The following is a 20,224-nucleotide window of genomic DNA, read 5'->3' on the forward strand; positions in this document are numbered from 1 at the left end:
TCTCTTGATGTTTTTCTTCCATCATAAATGGCCTGGTTTGTCTGCAATGTCGAAATCCCCACCTTCTCCCCTCCCCTCCCCGTCCCTCTCTCCTCTCTCATTGCCTGGCTTGGGAATTGTCTTCTCTCTTGATGTTTTTCTTCCATCATAAATGGCCTGGTAGATATCTGTAAACAGGTTTCCCCTTGTCTCCCCTCAATCAGTTTAGCATATTCTCACTCAGATTTACAAGCCTTTGAGCAAATATATTTTTGTCCAGCTCTCATTCATCTGATGCACTCCATCTCTGGCCAAGAGCCCGTCATTCTCATAACTCTCAATCCCATTCACAAACATTCTTGTTAGCCAGCTCTTCGTTCACTCCCCAAGTCCACCTTTCTGCTCTGAACTTCCCTCCTTCCCTTGACAGCAATGTCGAAAACCCAACCATAACCCCGAAGGTTGTGTTTCTTGTGTAGAACTTCATAGCTACTCTTTTGGAAACCAACATGCATGTGAAGTAGCCTTAGCTGTTGCTTGGCCCAGGGAGGAACCCTAACAGCTCCATCTTGTAGGTTGCCTTAAAATTCCCTTTGCTATCTCACCTCTGTTCTTGTTGTCAGCTCTTGGGGCTGACTGTGGCGCCACACCGGTAACAGCACAAATGAGGATCACACACTGGGAGTTCCTGAATGATGTTTTTCTCAATAGCAAGTTTTTTAGTCTTCAATGTAGAGAGGAGAACTGAAGTCATGAGAAACAATTGTCAAGGGAGAGAGCGAGAGAAGAAGAGATCCATGAAATAAGCCTTGACTGGCCCAGAGCCCACTTTCCTGGTGTGATCTCCATGTGCATTTCCCCATCGCCACTGCTTCAGACCCGGCTTAGGGACATTCTTGTCTTACCATCCCTGTCTTATCAAGGTTTTCTGCCTGAACGTCCCACAAGTGTCTCAAACTCAGCACGTCCATGAGGGAAGCCGTTATTCTGCCAAATCCTCTGCTGAAGACAGTGCCATCCTATTCAGCACCCATAGTCACCATTGTCTTTTTAAGGGTTTTTTAAAATGCTTTATTGATACTTCTTTAATTGTCTTGTGATAAAATGCAGCTAAGACAAAACAAACAGCATCTGTTCTGCCTGACAATGGATGATGTTACACGCCTATAATTATCTCACTTTTCCTGCACGTTTTTCCTGTCACTCCTCAGAATTGGTCACTTTCAGAGTGATAGAAGGAATTGTTTTGCACTTGGGATTTCTAGGAGAAGACAGAGGTCCTAGGATGCCCTGAGGGCACTAATGGGGTGGACACTCACTTCTGCCTTCCCCCCCTACTTTAGGGCTTATTCTATCCTGCTGGCCCATTTTAGAGATGTAAGAGATCTCAATATATGAAGTGTGGAATGAAACAACCTGAGTTTACCTGTTATTGCGTGTGTGTGTGTGTGTGTGTGTGTGTGTGTGTGTGTGTACAGGTCGTCTCAGAAGTCTTAGTACAGTTTTAAGCTATTAAAGCTTTAATGATTTATGGAGTATTATCTTTCAGACCCTGCCCAGAGCTTCAGTGGCCAACCCATGTGCCTGTGAGCATAGCCCCAGTACATTTGAAAGTGGGCTGTGGGGTAAGCCAGACTCTTAGCTCCCATTCCCTTTTTTCTCCTTAGTTTTATAAACTCACTACAGTGCTCAAAGATCCCAAAGCACAGAATTGGAAAGAGAGGCAACAGATAATATCTTGACTTTCCCCAACAGTCACTGCCCTAGAACTGCTGCAAAGCAAGGAATACTGGTGGAACTCAACTGATGTACATAGAGATGAATCCTCTTTACTCTCCAGAAGGGGATAGCTGGGGAGTTTTTTGTTTGTTTGCTGCCTGACTTTGCCACCTCCTCTCATTAAGATTTATAGTATCCTCTGTCTCTAGCTGTCTATAAACTATAAAGAATATTTTTCAATAAATCTCATTTGGATACATAAGTTTTGTATATTGTCTCCTTTTCCCCTTTATTAAGTATAGATGTTTGTTTGCCACAAAATCATCACTCACCTAGAAAACATCTCTAATTTCCTCCTTCCTTTGACTTGCCCCACTTTGAGACTGGTTGGTCACTAGACTGCCTCCTTTGCCTGGTGGCAAGAAATGCTGTGAAGCTGCCTCTGCAGGGCAGTGTGTCTTCACTGAGGGGACTGGATTACAAGGTCAGGCTTCCTTTCCCACCTTTCTGCCAGCTTGGAGGTTAGGTCTGGTCAGCCTTGGCCTAAGGGACACCCTGAGACAAGCAAAAATATTCATTAAAGATGGTGGCCCATAGTTTTCTTTCTCTGCTTTTTCTTTTCTTGGTATTGGTATCAGGGCCATGTTTGTCTCAGAAGGAGTTTAGTAAGATACCTTTTATCTTTACTTTTGCAAATAATTTATGTACCATAGGGGTTGTTTTTTGAATGTTGTATAGAATTTTCCTGTAAGTTCCTCTGGTCCCTGCAGTTCCCCTCTGTTAAGAGTAAATTAACTTAAAATTAAAATTAAATTATAAATTTATAAATTAAATTAATTCAACTCATTCAGTTTCTAATATTTGGGATGCTTAGATTTGCTACTTCTGATTTGTTAATATTTAAAAATTATTCATCTAATTTATTTTCAGTTTTACAGGCATTTAATTGATAATAGTGTCTGACAATTTTTTATATTCCCTCATTTTCATTTTTTTATTTTGGTTATTTGATTCTCTTTTTCTTTTGGGGACACAATCAACCAATTTGTTTATTAGTCTTTTAAAGATAAATTTTATCTTTTTGTTTTCAGTTTTGATTTTCAGAATTTTTATTGTATTTGCTTGGAAGTCTTTTTATTTCCTAGATATCTTTCTAGATGTATGCTCAATTTATTTATCTCTTCTTCCTATTTTTTGTCACTGAAGATTTTTAGAGATGCAAATTTTTCCCAAAGGTATTGCTTTGGTTACAGACCTCATACTTTGGTATAGTCCCTCATTTTTATAATTATTTTGACATAGTTATCTCATGGGTTGAAATGAAGCCATGAATGAATAAAAGTACTTACATAGAAAGATCATTCAAGATTCCTTGAAAGATACTGCAACAGAAGTAACTTTTTTGAATTATACTGTCAAAGGCAAATATCAGGTTTTTCAAAGAATGAATTTTAACTGACTTCAAAATGCCACTTGGGACTCCTATTAGAGAAGATACTCTCAAAGTCATAGAAAGAGCAGAATAAAAGGCAGTATCATCATGACATCAGTTTGAGGTAGTGACTAACTGCAGAACAAAGTTAGATCAGGAAGAGGAAGGGGACTAGAATGGTTTTAGAGCATGTAGTCTGACTATACTATTGACTTCCTTATGAAATTTGAGATGATTCTAACTAGCATTGGCAGCAGGAGGGGTGATTAGTGATCCTTGCCAAAGGCTTTTTTCATTCTTTAGCAAATTGAATTTTTTCTTGGTATTCAGGCGACATGGGAGCCACAGCCCAGCAGAATGTGTTTTCTGAGGTCAGGGCCTGGTTAACTTTTGTCTCTATCCATGGTACCTACCACAGCGTGCTTGTAGAAATGGAAACTTAGCGATGCTTTTCCTTTATGAGAGAAGGGACTTGAGTAGAGTCACTGGTGGTTCTCCCAGTTTCTTTAGCCCACAGTCAAGGTGCCAGGCCTGAGGAACTCCTTATTTTGCCCTCGTGATTACTTTTCAGGCTGTGCTTGAACCATACTGTTAGAACTGAGGTTGGGATATTTGAGACAATCAAGAGGCAGCATGGTGCAGTGGAAAGTCTCTGCTCCTACCTTTCCTAGCTGTGTGATCCCAGGCAAGTGACTTAACAGTTCTAAGCCTTGGTTTTCTCATCAATAAAATGGGAATAAATATATTTGCAGTAATTAGCTCAGAGGCCAAGCGAATTAAGACTATTGCTGAAGTCTGTGGGGGTAGGACAAGTGGGGCAATGTTTTAACGTGTGTGAATGGGCATGGGGAGCGCAAGCATGTTATATAACTATATAACACACACACACTCTCTCTCTCTCAATATATATGAAATCTGAAAGTGTTTTGTCTTAAAGATTGGGGATAGGCCTGCATGGTGAAAGGGATAAAGTGCTTGCCTTGGAGTTAAGGAAACCTGACTAACATACTTGCTGGGTTGTTATTGTTGCTGTTCAGTCATTTTTCAGTCATGCCTGATTCTTCATGACCCCACTGGGGATTTCCTTGGCAGAGATACTGGAGGAGTTTGTCATTTTGATCTCCAGCTCATTTTACAGATGAGGAAACTGAGGCAAACAGGGTAAAGTGACTTACCCAGGGTCACACAGCTAATAACTGAGGTCAGATTTGAATTCAGGAAAATGGGTCTTCCTGACTCCAGGCCTGGCACACTATCCACTAGCTGGGTAACCTTGGGCAATTATTGAACCTCTCAGTGCTAAGGTAACCGTGACTGTCATGTATGGACAAGTTGCCAGTCTGCTTTGGTGGAGGACATTTCTACAGCATAGAGTTCACCAGGCCAATGAAATCCTGGGTCCTCCAAAACAAAAAGAACTTACCTCACAGGGAGGTTGTGGGACATCAGTTAGAAATTTTTAAAGTCCACTAAAATAATGTTCAATTTTCACTTCAGAAAGATACTACTTATTATCAAGAGCTGATCCTTCTATTCATTCCTGTGCTTTTTAGGGTTTTTAAGATAAATGAGTAGAATCTCTCATCAAACACTTTTGGGGGTCATCTATTGCTATAATCACACAGCTGAAATTGTTTTTGTTATTAACATGAACTATTACATTTGTAAATTTTTGTAGCATGGAATTCTCTTGGCATTCTTGTACTTCTCTGTGGACTGGAACAAAACATCCCAATTTAGTGAAAACTTGAGAAGAATCATTTGCTTATGAAAACAAAGACTTCTTAAAGCCTTTTGTAAATGCAAAGATAGGATTCTTCTTGTTATCTGGAAAACCTTTTCATTTCCTAATATACAGGGTTGTTGTGGGAAGGTCTCAGGTCCTATTTAGCTTAGCCCCCTGTTCTTTACTGGTAAATTAACTGAGGCCCATAGAGGGAAAGGCTAGCTCGGCCCAGAGCCCACAGGCCTTCTGATGCGTGGGCCAAAGCTTTTCCTACTACGTACACGTACCACATTTGGCCAGTGCTTGGGCCAAACAACTGTCTGGTCTCTGTGGAGGAGAAGGGATTTACTATTTGAACCACAACCATTTGGACAGCAGTTGGAAGTAAACAGCCGCAGGAGCTGCTATCCCCAGGACCAGCACTTGCTCGAAGCTCAGTTTCTTGCCTGCTGCTATGACTCAGGCTGTTTTCTTGGCTGCCTGCCTAGATCACTGCTGTCTGCCTGGGGAAACAGGCCCTCTGCTAGATCCTGAGTCCCAGAGTACCCTTTGACCATTCACTTTCAGGCTTTCTGCCCCCCTTTCCCCTGCCCTCCCCCAAACAAACCAGTGAACAAACCTTTTCCAATATAGCATATGTTTATTTTTGAAAAGAAAGCAAACTAAAATGTATTTGGAGGATCTTAGAGGACCCCTTGAGATAATCAGAAACCCCCTGGAATGCTGCAAAAATTGGAATTAAAAACAACTGTCATGGAAAAGAATGCTCTGACCTCTGGTTTATACTGGGCATTTTTTCCTGGAGAGGTCTAGACCCATATAGCTCTGTTTAGCAATTCCCATAATGACACACATATTCACCACATACATACACACATACATACATACATACACACACTTTCCTACATTCCCCCAAATACTATCCTAAAAGGGAGTGTGGGAAGGTGGAAGAGAGGAATATGAGTTGATATGGTTCTGACAGTATGCATACAGGCAGCTGCCTGCTGGGCTGTTTTCTCTATATAGCTTTTGAAATCAGTAGACCTCTGGTTAATCTGCATTGTAAAGGGAACTGGGACCCATGTAAATGTAAAAGGATTATACCAGAAATTAGGATGGGTAACATGTTGTGATACATAATCCTCTAGAAACTAGCCCAGATTTGTATTATGGACAAGGTTTAGAAATTTGACTTGATCCTACAGACACAAAATACCTACCATCTGTGTCTTATTGAAATGCAGCAAAAACACTTTTGACTTCAAATTCCATTAGGAAAGCCTGCTGCCTAGTGCTCATCCACAGTGACTTTTGTGAAAACATAGGGCCATTCTTTTTTCAAATCATACGGGGCAGACAGCTGGAAGAGTTCTTCCCGAAGCTATAGCCACCATGGAGTTACAGGACATTAATGATGTCACCCTCCTTGTGTCAGTGTACTCAGCCATTACTCCAAGTTTCCCTTGAGCATGAAGGCTCAAGCTGAAGACTGTGGTGGGATGCTCGGTGTATGTGTAGGGGGGTGCTTTGTCTTCAGGATTGGTGCCTACAGGAGGGAAATATGAAATTTGTCCATCTCAGTGGAGTAGCTGGATGTCTCCCATTTTTAGAGGAATGGAAAGAAAGGTCCTAAGTAACTTGCATAACTGGAAGCCAGCCTAGAATTCATGCATTTCGCCTTTTCACGAAGACCTGTATGCTAAAATGTTCTGCCTTTCTTACTGAGTTATATGACATCTGCCATTCTTTTCTAAATACCTGTCTCTCCATTGTGCCACCAACATCCATCTCTGAATGCATATGCTACCCTGGGCACTTATCTCCCCCTCTTCATGTTGCCTGGGGATAGGGCATGTCCTAAGTACAGGAGGGGGGTGGGGGCACAGGTCAGGACTCTCTGCTAAGGATGTAAGGTGAGAGGATCTGGATCTTGCCTCCATCCCCTCCTGCGTATGTGCAAGGAAGAGTGGGTAGCAGAAGGTAATAAAACACTGTTGACCATGCACAGTAACCATACTAATTCCATAGAGGAGGCCCTACCCTGTAGAAAAGGAGTAGAGTAGGAGCTTATGGTGAAAGTCTTCCCCTTCTTCCCCTTCCCCATCCTGGCTGGGCTTGAATGGTAGATACCCAAGGGGTCAGTGCCACTCGGGGAGGAGTAGTCTGGCTCTGACACTTGTTGCAGAGAAAAGTCTGGTGTCTGTGTAAGTGGAGGAATAACCCAGCCTGTGCAAAGACAGTGAGGGATGGTTCCTCTGGAAGGACAGCAAGTTACCGGTCTAATGCAATTGAAGCTTTAATAGAAATTTTATTTAACTTTTTTTTTTAAATAATCCAATGCATTGGCATGATAATCCCTCTAGGAGAGAAACCAATGCACTAGCTTAGCTGATATTATTTATACAGAGACGCTGTATGGAAAAATCACAAAACTACATTGAAAATGTTTTTACACAGAGTATTACTGTATTCAGAACCAAATGGAAACAAAATGCGTAACTGGGCAACACATTGGAAACACAAAGCTGAAAAGAAAGACCCAAACCAAGCAGAACACGAACAATTCTATCCATAGGAAAGAAAAGAAATCCAACCGGCATAACTATACAACACTGTAATCATTGCTTGGCATTTTAACAGTTACCCTGGCCTGTACAAAATGGTGCAACTTACTGAAAATTTTACAAGAATCACATGCTTGGTAAGAACAAAGACACCTTGTGGATTGCTGTAAGGAGAGCTGCACAAAACAGAAGGCAAATTGGCTTCAGTTGAAATGAGATTTCAAGCTCCAAGGGAACTTATGAAATGATCCTCTAACTTGAATGGTTACCCGGGGTGACATCATTGTGGAAATGGATCTTACTTTGGTCTGAGGACCTTTGAGACTTCATGAGGCTTTGTTTAGAGTAACCAGGCCAGGTGACACACAACACTCAAGGTATAGGTTAGAGATGGTATAGTGGATGCTGGTCAATCCCAGTTCCAACATCATGACATCAAATGAGATACCTTTGCACAGCCTGGGTTCCCTTGGCATGCTCTGATTATGTCCCCTGCATTCTAGTTTTCTCCGTTTTTCCTGGAAACTGTATGGAGTAATGAGATAAACTCCACCAAAAGCCATCCCCAGGGGACAGAAAGAATCCCACTAGCAGGCAAAGGGCGCCCAAGGAAAAGTCACTTTCATTTCCACTTTTGGCCCTTCTGTGGTGATATGTTCATAGCCTTCTAAGAAATGGGTTTGGGGAAAGAGAAAGTTCTATTAAAGCAACACATCCAGCCCAACAATAGCATAGAAATAGCAAGCTGAACACAAGTTGTTGTTTGAAATACCATGGGAGCGATTCTCCAGGATCGCAGTTGTTTGTGAGTGTCTTCGCCTCATAGGGATGGTGAAAGAGACGTTTCCATTTGCATCCCCAGAGCTGTGTGTACTTTCAGTGACACTCAATCATCTGAAAAATGCCTGGTTCCCAAAATACGCTAAGAAGTGAGAACAAGAGAATAGTGACAGCGTCCTGTCATCATAGCACAATGAAATTAGCCTTCTGCACCTTGCACGCAAATCCTCTGAGTGCAAGAGAGCAGCTACTGTGTGCCTTGGAGTTCCAGGCAGGAGAGAGCCCCCAAAGCTCTGGGGCTTAGTGGATTCTCAATCCAGTGTCGCAGTTAGGAGAAGAGAGCTTCAGCACATAAAGTATGTTATGGAAATATACGGATCAAAACAATCTCTAACTATCCTTCCCTGGGGTTGTGAATACCTCAGCGCGGAAGGCCACAGCCAAAAGGACCCGTATGTCCACTGTCTGTCTGTGTTTCACTGATAGGCAGCAGCAAACTGTCTCACACGGCTTTACCAAGTACCCTAGATGACATCCTTTTCCAAAGGAATGAGGGGCTGGGAAATTTTTAATAACTAAAATACTCTTCTACCCAACAAGCAAAAACAATGGTAACAACAGCAGCAACAACAAAACAGCAGATTTCCTGAACAGAATTTTACCATTCAGATTTAGGTTGGGTACAAGAAACATCTAAAGAAACTGGCTATTGCTGGATGTCCAACTCAAACTCATCTACAAATCCTGCCTTCTTGGCCAGCAGCCACGTCACTCACTCCAAATTAAAGTCACAACGGTAAGACACTGTGCCATGGAGCTCTAAAATGGGACAGATGAATGCAATGAAGTTGCATTTATGCTGTGATATCATGATGCAGTTTTTAGGGAGCCGTGACTGGCATGCTTGAAATCAGGACACGTGTACTTCTCATTTTCCCGTTACCATTAGAAGCATGAACAAAATACAATTCATAAACTCACATTTACCTAGGCATTTGTCCAAAAAGAAAAAGAAAGCAACAGTTCTTCTGAGATCTATCATCAGACACTGGGGAAATGTCACTAAACAGCTCACATTTGCCAAGTGAAGGGGTTTATGTACCCTTTGATCCCAGGGACCATTTCTCTTCATGGTATCTCTGCCAAATTCAGTTGTGCCATATTCAAATTATCTGAGAAGGATGCTAAATCAAACAGTCTTTAAAAGCACTAATCCAATGAATATTGTCAAGAATAAAAGCAGCAAATGCAGAATCCAAAAAATGTGAAGGATTTGAGCTCAAAGATTTCTCTTTCGGAAATATCCAGTGGGACGGAATTTCCTGGGAAAGAAAGGGGCTTAAACAAAGACTCTAGGGTTTGGATCTTTCCAAAGAATTGCACTTATATAGGATTTATAGGAGAAGAGCAAGATTAAAGACTATTGTTTTGATAATGTCTTGCTTTGAAACACAAAAGATGGACTGGATGACCTTGTACACTTGTAGCTTGTTGTGTCTATGCAAGCCAATCCATCTACTGCTGAGGGACTGATTTCATCTGCAAGCTATTATGCCAATGACCTAAATCCAGGCACCGAAATACTCCATTAAGAAAAAGAGCTGGAGGAAAATCCCTAGGAAATGGAGAGCCCAAAGTTTGGGCTTCACACTATCCTCAGAAGGAGTTCCTGATGGTGAGTTCCCTATGGGTAGAGGATTTAGCTGTTCTCTGTTGCTGCCTTGTACGGTACCAGTACTCTGCATGTGTTGGAAAACTGAGTGAATGAGAGGTCAGAATGAGGAAGAGATCATTCTTGATCAAAGCTTAATATTATAGCCAAAAATTTAGTTCTTTAGATGTTTGCTAGAAGAACAAATTATTCCTTATCAGAGTTTCTTAATATGATGAGTTTAATTGATATAGGAAAAAATTAGAGTTTGAATTCAGGCATAGGCTAGCCAGTAGATATTTCTGAATTTTTGTAATTTGAATACAGAAATGGGATTTCTAAATCAGGAAAGTAAAAGCATAATTAGACAACAAAGGAGTCTGTACTAAAGTTTCCATGCTAGTACATGTAAGTACTAAATGTCCATGTTAATAGGAAAAACATAATAAATATTAGCCTATGCTATTATGTCTGGTTGGAAATGATACTCTAGACATTAAAATAAACCTAATGAAAACCAAAACAAGAAATACTACCCACCCATCTCCCCACCGACCCTGTTGTGATTCTGACTGAGTTGACTTTAGAACTTGTTACCACCACTCACTCTAGAAGCAGGAAATCACAGGGTAAGTTTCTGTGACTTGGCCTACTTTGTCCGCTAACAGAGGCTTTCTTCCATCTTACCACACCCTCTTTCCTCCTAGGGTCTTGATCTCGTGTTATACCCACCTTACTAAACCAGAAAGTCAAAAATACTCCCTTAGTTAAGAAAATATAGAAAAAGTGAATCATCTATAAGGTAAAACAACTTCTCTTGGTCTATGGCTCTCTAAAACCAATCTTAACAATATGGGCATGGATCCATTGGCCTTTCTCATTGAGTTTGGGAGCATTCTTTGGAATAAAAACCCATCTGCCAGGCTGGGAGAGAAGGCAGAATAATGCCAGCTTAGCTTGTTTCAGCATTTTCTGGTCGCTTACTTGATAGGAACTTGCTTCTCTGGTAAGCCCTTAGGTGACTCTGGCGCCATAGAAGGCAATCCAGTTACTGAAATTGATTACTGAAAGAGGTGATCGGATTTGGCTGTTGGATGATGTGTTTCCTTGGCAAGCAAGAACTGGGATTTCTCCTATCCCATCAGCCCAGTGGTTTAATTTAATTAAGAACCAAATAGGTAGGGAGCATCTAAGATTCTTATTAAGGCACCAAGTCTGGGGACTTTGTTCTCCCCTTCCCCCCCTACCCACACAAGTTGCCGAGGAAAGAATACAAGGCTTGGCAGATGATGGGAAATGGATCTATGTGAAAGGGCTCCTAGGTTGAAAACTTCCATTAGCGGCTTTTTGTAAGGGGTCGTACTAGCTAACCTGTACTTCATTGTCCTCCTTTCTTCCATCTTTTACAGAGGGCTGTAGTTCTTAAAGGCCTCCTGATTATACCATCCCTGTCCCCCATCTTCCATCTTCCATCTTCCATCTTAAGGTCAAGGAAAAATTCAAAAGCCAACTTTTCCACCAAGACTTGGGGGGTAAGGTAAGGAGTACTATTCAATAACCAATGTGCATTTGGCATCTTAAATGAATTTTATCAAACATTTGCTTTTCTATACTGCACAGATGATACAATGGAAAAGTTCCAATCTCTTACAAGAATGATTATTTATAATGATTCTGAAAATGCAGTTCAGTGTCCCCTGACTTTGCGTGGGTCTCACATAAAGGTTTCAATTATCCCTGCTTGTCAGGATCCAAATGGGGCAAGTACTGCAGTCTGGCTCACAAAGGTTCCCCCCCCCCCCCCCGCCCCTCCCCATAACTGCGATCTGGCTCAGAAAGATACCCCGCCTCCCCCCTCCCCCCAATCTGGCTCAGAAGGGTTATCCCCCCTTCCCCCAACTGCGATCTGGCTCAGAAGGGCTCCCCCCACCCCATTCCCCTCATATACACAAAATGCAATCTTCAGTTACTTGTCTGATTACTGAGAAAAACACGATGGTATTTTAAGAGGGCCTCCATGTTTATGAGGTGGAAAACGGAAAGGGAGATGGACAGCTCTCTCTTTACCCTAAAATATCAGATGCTCTAACTAATATCTGACACTAGCTCATCTAGTTACCTACCTGTTGTTGGATGTCAAATATGCAGATGCTATTTCTATTGCTAATCCCAATTAAGAGGATTTGATTTTAAGTATGCAAATAAGGCTGTGTTAAGGTAGTATCAGTTGAAGTGCAAAAAGAAAAATATCTATCATTCAGCCAGCTGTTTAGGCTGCCTTCCATCAAGCAACTGGTTTAACTTCATTGGAATTCAATGTAAGGGATTGTTTTGTGTGTATGTAAAGGGTTATAAATGGTAGTGACCCAGTGTTTGAATCAAAAGGTCATCAAATGCCAGCTCCTTCACCTAGAAACACAGAGGTAGGAGGGGCCCTTTGTTGTTTCACAGATGGAAAAGGACCCGAAGAGGGCAAATGACTGGTTTAAGGTCATGTAGTCCCTGTGTCTGTTAAGAAGTTGGGTATTTGGTAACTAGGTCCCTGGGAACTCCATTCATGATTTTAAAAGTGCTTTCTAACACTACCTCCAGAAGGGGAATTTTAATAAAACATCAGAAATTTGTGGCAGGAAAGATGATCAAAAATCTTGTAAAGCAGCTAAGATGGTATGAATGAATGGAATATGTATGGTTCAGTGGTAGAATGTCCCGAAGTGTAATCAAAACACAATGTCACTAAAAGCTCTAATTCAGCTACTTGCTTACTGACTAAGGATGTGCATCATTCTACTCGGACAGAAAAAAAATGGGACATGAAGCTTGAATCTTTTTCCACTAGCAACAACTATTCTACCTTTGCAATGGTGCTACTCAATGAGAAAAAAGACCACTGTTTTCTCAAATCAAATTGTCAAGTGATTAGCAGTCTACAGGCTGGCTGGCAACATACTTAGTGGCAGAATTCTATCCTTAGTATTCCACTAGTAAGTTACTTTCAAAATAATCCTACCTACCACACCGAGACAGTAAAATGACAACTTCACTAACAAATCTTGTAGCTAATGAAAATGATATCCAAGGCTACAGCCTAACAGAAACTTTTCACACTGCCACAGATGGTATTTTGGATTATCACAGAGGGCATTGGACCCCAACTGGATGTTACTAATAGATAAAAGGGTTGGGGGATCTCTGAATTAGCACTGATGGAGCTTTCGTGCTTGGCTTTCGTAACTCTGCCTGTCAGTTGAAATAGATTCCACGATATTGCTCTGGAGACATTCCCTTGTTAAAGAAGTGACAGGAAAAAACAGCTAAGGAAATATGATTTCTCTCCATCTTCACCAGAAGGGAACCCAGGCTATATTCTCTCCTGAGCATTTGAGCTGTGGAAATGCACTTAACACATCAACATGGTCAACCCTAGAATGGTTCCATAACTAAGCCACATTACACACAACTCTAGCCACCACATTGCAAGTGATAAACCAGTACGAATCCCTAACAATGAAACCAAAAGTGTCATCCCCTCCGGATAAGAAAGTGATTCACCCTCCAGGTTTAGTTGATCACTAAGCTGTTTTTGAAACAGGACTGGTCAGGTATGATTTGGCTGCTAAGCCTAAGTTTGTCTGTCAGACTTTAGGATTCTGCTGCTGCTGCTGTTGGCAGAGCCTTGGAATTTAGCCACGAGAGGTGGCAAAATCAGGCAGGAGATTTCTTTGCTTCCTACCTATTGTATGTCAAGGAGAGATGAAAATATCCTGAAATCAGAGATGAATCTTTCTTCTACACGTGCCAAGGGAAAGCTAGTACACAAGTTTCCTTGAAAAACTACCCCTGGCACTCCAATGTGGTGTTTGTGGAGATTAAATTTTGAGAAGTCTCTATTCAGTAGTCCACAATAGTCTTGGATTACAGTTGTCTGTATTGAATGTTAAGTCTAGACAATGGCCTTGCATTACACAGAACTGATGCATGAAAAACCTGAATCCTCACAAGACCATCAGGCTGGTTTTCTTACAATGCACACACTTGTGTGTCCCTGCCTCCAGAAAAATACCATTCTGAATGTGCCTTCCTTCTTCTCATCCGCAATATTCAAGGTCAGATTTGAAATCACATTTTAAAAAAATCTGACTGTAATTTAGTGAACAGCAGATTAAAGACTATTCTGGATTTTGCATTAAGAGGCAGTCACGATTAACTAATGTTTAGATGATACTTCAAAGGTGTGTGGTGAAATGGAGAGCATAATTTTCCACTGCAGTATTTTTGGACATAAATTCAGTTTTAAGCATGGTATAAGGTGTAGATGGTTAGTTGTAATTGATGGGGAAACATGGCCAAATTGAGTGACATATTTGGTGGTGAGATCTTGAGGATTTTCTTATAATAAATATATAGTATTACTATACAATCCATGTTTTTTCCCTTCAAAGCAAAAAAAGGGCCCATGAATACTTAGATCATTGCTAATTTTCTTTGGGATTACCTTTGAATTCTTTCATGATGGTATGGACTTGAACAGAATCAACCCCAACTGATTGTTTGGCTAATCAGCAAAAATACCCATATAACAATAGGAACTTTAAGGGAGCTGATAGAGCCAAATACAGAATTCAGATTCAATCGTCATCAAGCAATATAGTATTACTTCTGGGTAGTGAAAACTTGGATTTTGTCATCGTTTCACGAAAAAGTGCCAACCTGCCAGCAGAATATGAGGAATGGCTCCAAAGCAGGCATCGTCAGGGTTAATTACTGGTTCAAGGTCCCTCCAGATGACTCCCATTTGCAGAAGCCATGTCTATAGTGTAGCATTAGATTCTGCACCCCCCCCACTGAGGCATATACATGTATATATATATACACACACACACCAAGCTCTACTGTCAAGGACAGCCCTTCTTCAAGGGACATCTAGGGAAAGATTAAAACTTTGTCAAGTCCCAGAATGGAAAGGGAATGTGCCAGCAGGCTGCCCAAACCACTCAAAACAAATGCAACTCCTTTCTCCCATGCTTTTTTTGTTCTTTACTATAATTTGACAGCAGAGAATTAGGACAGGTGATAAAAGCAAAAGACAACCAAACAAACCCTCTAAGAGTATACTGGTTAGCATCTTTAGAGTGGTTTTGGTGTGTTGCTTTGTCTTTTAACCCTGTTGGTTCTTAGATATTATTGGGATATCTCCCCAGGGAGTTTCACAATGAAAACTGTCACTGAAGATCAAGTATATGGAAAGCATAAAACCTCAGCTGTGAATCCTGACCAGTAATGAAGCAGTGAAAGGCTTTTTTTTTTCTTTTTTTTCTGGCTCATATGAGTATAGATTTGGGGGACAGCTATATGATTTATAAAATTTTAATCTCTGCAGGTTCTCTGTGTCTAAATTATCTTCTTTTACATAGGTAAGACGTTTATGCTTTATTTCTGAGGAATCCGTCATCTTCACAAAGTGCTTTCTTTCCATTTTTAGTTTTAGGCAGTGTGGACATAAAACAAGACTGCAGGGAATGTAATATTCTGTAAAGCATAGAAGGGGTACACAATTGGAAAGATGTAGCTAAAATGACCCAAAATAGCTAGATGACTTAACATATACTACTCTGGAGATGTAGTGTCCACTTACATTGATTGATTCCTGCTTCCCACAGATATCAAAAGAGGCATAAAAATGAACACACAAATCAAAAAATGTTTCCCAAATGAGTGGATTTCCACCAGTGATCGTCAGTGCGCTGGTAGAGGTAGAACTATGGGATGATGAAGATAACGGTTCAGCCTTAGGACAGGTGGGCTTCTAGGCGAAGCCAGTGCAGTCCTTGGCGGATGTAACGAACCAGGGTGGTCATTGTGCTGTGTTGCGTCAAAGGCCCCATCAGTGAATCTAAATCTGCAAAGAATTCTGGAAACAAGAATATAGGTCAGTTAAGACTGTGCAATGGCATTGGGCAAATTTGCTGTGGAGAGCTAAGCCAGGTCTGCATGGCAACTCCCCATCTCCTCACTCCCCACCACCTAAAATTGAAAGAGAAAAGTCTTGGCTCCTTATTAGTTCATCTACCAAATTTATATCTTCTCTCCTACCCAGTAAACCATACCTTTGTAATAAAGAATAAAACAGCAGGGGGAAAAGCAATTCAGAAAAACTAGCCTAAGTTTAGACTGAGTTAGAAAGTCTCCAAATGTCCCACTCCAAAGAGGGAAGACAGGTACATTTTCTCATCTTTCATTAGGGCCAATCTTGGTCATTATAATTATACAGTGTTTGGTTACTGGCTTTTCGGGTGCAGGACATTCTTTACATTTATGTTGTTGCATTGAATTATACACATTTTCTTCCTTTGTTCTGCTTACTTTATTCTGCATTAGTTCATATAAGTCTTCCCATGCTTCTCTGAATTCTTCATATTTACTGTTTCTTATGATATGCTGATATTCCATTGTATTCATCTACCACAATTTTTCTCTAGTCATTCTCCAGAGGATGGGCATCTATTTGTTTCTGATTCTTTGCTACTGCTATAAAAAATTCTGTTGTAAATATTTTGCTGTAGAAGGGATGAACTCTTTGGGGTACAGATGTTTAAAGTTATAGTTTTAGACTTGGACAGGACCTGGCATCAAATTCACCTTCTCTATTCTACAGAGAAGGCAACTGAGAACCCAGAAATGACAGCGCTGGCTGTGAGCTTGTTTTAAGGGTTTGGGGTAGTAAAACTGGTATGGCAGTGGTGGTAGTAGTAGTAAGTTTACAAAGTACTTTCTATATGTTATCGAATTTGATCTTCACAACAACCCTGTGAAGTAAGTGCTATAATTATCCCCCTTTTTACAGATGAGGAAACTGAGGCTTAAAAAGTTATTGGGCCTGATTAGCACAGTGACTGGCAAATAGCAGGTGCTATATAAATGTTTATTTCTGCCACCCCCTCCCTCTCCTCACATAGTTGGTAAGTATCTCAGGTATGGTTGAAGCTCAAGACATCTAGACTCATAAACCCAGAGCTCTATTCACTATGCCACCTAGCTTCCTTAGACCAGTGTAGACTGGTAAAATTTTGCCCCTGACTGAGGTTTGGTCTGTGGGGACCCACTTTGGGAAAAGAGTGGTTAAAAAGGCTTTCATGTGAGAGAGAAGGGGTGTGTGTGTGTGTGTGTGTGTGTGTATGTGTGTGTGTGTGTTTAAGGACCCTAGGTTGGAATTTTCTTATCAACTGTATAAAAAATGAATGAGTTACAACCCTGGGGATAAAAGGAGAAGCCAAGATGCCTTCCAAGAGATGAATCTCAGTGTACGCTCATTATCAAGCCAAAGTGAGCATGACAGATGTGTCATAGGCAGTGTCGGAGGCTGGTGAGTTCTAGAGGAGGTTAGATAGAACTGTTCTTCAGGGGTCAGAATTTATTCATTTGAGTGAAGAAAGTTGAAATAGAACTCCTTTACTTGAGAAGAGGAGGCAAAGGGAAGACAGAGTATGTATATATATATATAGAAAGTGAAAGGCAGAAAGATCCAAATAGTGACTGTAACTGAAATGTCAAGTCAGGTCCTGGAGAGAACGGACTAGGTTTGAGTTTCTGTCTTTGGTGTCTGGCAGCATGTCCACAGACACACACCAAGTGGCCACTTAATAAATGCTTGATTGTTTGCTGAGTGAAGCAGGTCAAGCTACTTTCCATCTCAGTAAATAGCTGGGACTTAGCTTTTCTTGTAGAGCTTTGTAAGATTTTTCATCATTCGCCTTTTGGGGTTTTTATTTGAAACTCATCTATTTTTGCTAGAGTGGCCAGTAGTCAAAACTCCTTAACAAATCTACAGAAATACTGTGGTATTGTTTCTGAGACATCAGAGAAAAAGTAAAGTTGAAAGCATGCGTTGTGTTTGTCAGGGGATGCCAGGTATAAAACCTAGTAGTGGCAGAAATGCCAAAGAAGCAGGTGCCTGAGTCCTGGGGATCAGAAGTTAGTCTGGAAAATGGAAACATCTGGGGGCCTTCATGCTGGCAAGCAGCCCTTTCCTTGCACCAAGGCTATCAGGAATCTGAATCCCTGGATTATTTTTCTTGTTGGAATGCTAAGCAATCCAAATAAAAGCAGCAGATTTGGAGAAGACCAGGGTTTGCCTCCTTCCTCTGCTCCATGTGGCCTTGGCAAGGCACTCTTTTCTCCTTTCTGGATCTCAGCTTCCAGCTATAAATTTCCTGCCACCTCTAAATGCTATAAACCTATGATCTGACTCTATACTTCACTGCTGGCAGATTGAAAAGGCTGTGGTGGAAAAATGACTTTCTGAGCATTTGAGCATGAATGACTAAGAATTGGACAAGATGATGCCAAATTTGGTTCTTTTCCCTTTGAGCTTGTTATAAGTTGACTAATTGCATCTTCAGCACTACTGGCTAAAGGCCAGGGCTATTTTGAGTCAACATCAAGCAAGACACTGAGCAGATCCTTGACAAACTGTGCTAATGACAAGACTAGCACCATCTTGTCTGACGACAGAGAAGGTACCACACACTGGTGTAGTAAAGTTCTGAAGGTAAAAAATGAGCCTTTGGTTCCGATGCACTTGGTACATTGTCAACTTTCAACAACATTCATATACCCTCACTACCAAAAGGAATCGTTTTTCTTTGATGGTTTTTACTTACCCAGGACATCTTCCATAGCACTAGAGAGCACTTGTTTAATGCCCTCTTCATATCCATGCTCAGTGGGTCAGTCTGTAATGGATCCTTTGACTGAGGAGAGCCTTCAAGACTGTATTCTGATCAATCAAGTAAGAAGAGGCAACTAGGTGGGTGGTGCAGTGAAGAGAATGTTGGGTGGGACTCAGGAAGACCTAAGTTCAAATCCAGTTTCAGACATTTGTTGGATGTTTGACTCTGGCTAATTCACTTAAACCCTGTCTTCCTCTATCTCATCATCTGTAAAACTGTCATAATGGGGCTTACATCTCAGGGAATATTATGAGGATCAAATAAGATAGTATTTGAAAAATGCCATATAAATGCTAGCTATTATTAATAAGCTTTTTTGAAATTAAGAAACAAAGACAATTGGAATGTACTTAGGTCCAGCCACTCTTTAACTTCATTGCCCTTAGGTGCCTTTTCCATTTCTTTACTATATGTACGTGTCAGTAAACACTTATTAAGGATCTACTGTGTGCCACACAATGTGCTAAACTCTGGGGATATAAGTATGACAAAAGGACAGTCCATGCCCTCAAGGAGCTCACAACCTAATGGGAGAAGACAAAATGCAAAAGGAAGCTGAAAAATAGGAGGTCAGGTAGGGGTATAGCTAGGGAAGGTGCCCCACCAGGGGGCGTGATGGAAAAGTCAGAGAAGACCCTAAGTACAGCCAGGTGAGAAATGGGGAGAAGTATTGAGTTGAACTCTCAGAACATCTGTGTGTATGTATGTATATATATATATATATATATATATATACCTAAATATCTATACATACATGTTTCTCTTGGCCAGGAGAGTATTGATTTCATAGTTAGAGACTGGATTCAAATTCTGCCTCTATGCCCCTTCAAGATCTATGATCCTGTGACTGCTGAACAGACCAGTGGGCAAGGATTATTTACATTTTGTCTTTGAATCGCCAGTGACCAGCATAGTGCTAGCCCGGCGCATAGTAGGTCCATAGTAGGAAGTGTGTGTATACAGTATAGAATGGGGAAGGAAGAAAAAGCTCAGGGAACTTGAGAGCTAATTTCAAGTATTTGAAACTCTCTCATGTAGAAGAGGGATTCAGCTTGTATAGATAGAGTCAAGGTCAATGACTTAGAAGTCACTAGGCCAATGGGCCAATTTCGATTAGAAGAACCAGGAGAACCTTTGAAAGCAATTAGAGCAGCTTGGGCTGCCCTGGGATCCCCTCATCAGCTCTTGAAGTTTGAGAGTGGATGCTCACTAGTTGACTTTGGTATAATGGGGTTCCTTTTGAGGAATGGATTCAAGAAGTTATGAGCCCACCCCTAATTCAGCTGCTCTAGAGTATTTTGGATCCTTTTAACTCTTACATTCTCAAGTCTTATACTGGCTGCTCTCTGCCTTTTGGATCCAGTAACCTGCAGAAGTTGCTAATGCTTGAGAAAATGTGGCCTAGTGGATACAGTGCTGGACTCGGAGTCAGCAAGGCCTGGCTTGAATCCTGCCTCCAACACTTATTAACTAGTATGTGAACCCACCTAACACATTTGAGTTCACTGTTTCTTTATCTGTAAAATAGGGAAATAATGATAGCACCTATAACAACTTTCTCCAAGGGTTATTGGGAGGATCAAAGAAGTGACTGAATGGATGTACTTTTCAGCCCTCCGGTTTAAATGTTAGCTGAGTTATTAC

The 20,224-nt window shown here is 41.1% G+C and overlaps 1 protein-coding gene and 1 long non-coding RNA gene across 2 annotated transcripts in view; one reads left to right on the forward strand and one right to left on the reverse strand.

Moving 5' to 3' along the window:
• Positions 1-20,224, forward strand: part of LOC138143064 (uncharacterized) — a 289,623-nt gene that overhangs the window by 204,468 nt on the left and 64,931 nt on the right. The window contains exon 5 of the long non-coding RNA XR_011163595.1: positions 11,261-11,388. This is a non-coding gene — a long non-coding RNA (uncharacterized lncRNA). The remainder of the gene's footprint in view (positions 1-11,260; positions 11,389-20,224) is intronic.
• The window catches only part of AFF2 (ALF transcription elongation factor 2), a 145,614-nt gene continuing 138,328 nt past the window's right edge, over positions 12,939-20,224 (reverse strand). Inside the window, exon 17 of the mRNA XM_069064242.1 lies at positions 12,939-15,762. Coding sequence (XP_068920343.1) covers positions 15,641-15,762 — 122 coding nt within the window. The 3' untranslated portion in view covers positions 12,939-15,640. The remainder of the gene's footprint in view (positions 15,763-20,224) is intronic.

This window comes from Petaurus breviceps, unplaced genomic scaffold (genome assembly GCF_028583685.1).
Source record: "Petaurus breviceps papuanus isolate PSGF00001 unplaced genomic scaffold, PetGlider_PUasm1.0 90626, whole genome shotgun sequence".
Taxonomy (NCBI): domain Eukaryota; kingdom Metazoa; phylum Chordata; class Mammalia; order Diprotodontia; family Petauridae; genus Petaurus; species Petaurus breviceps.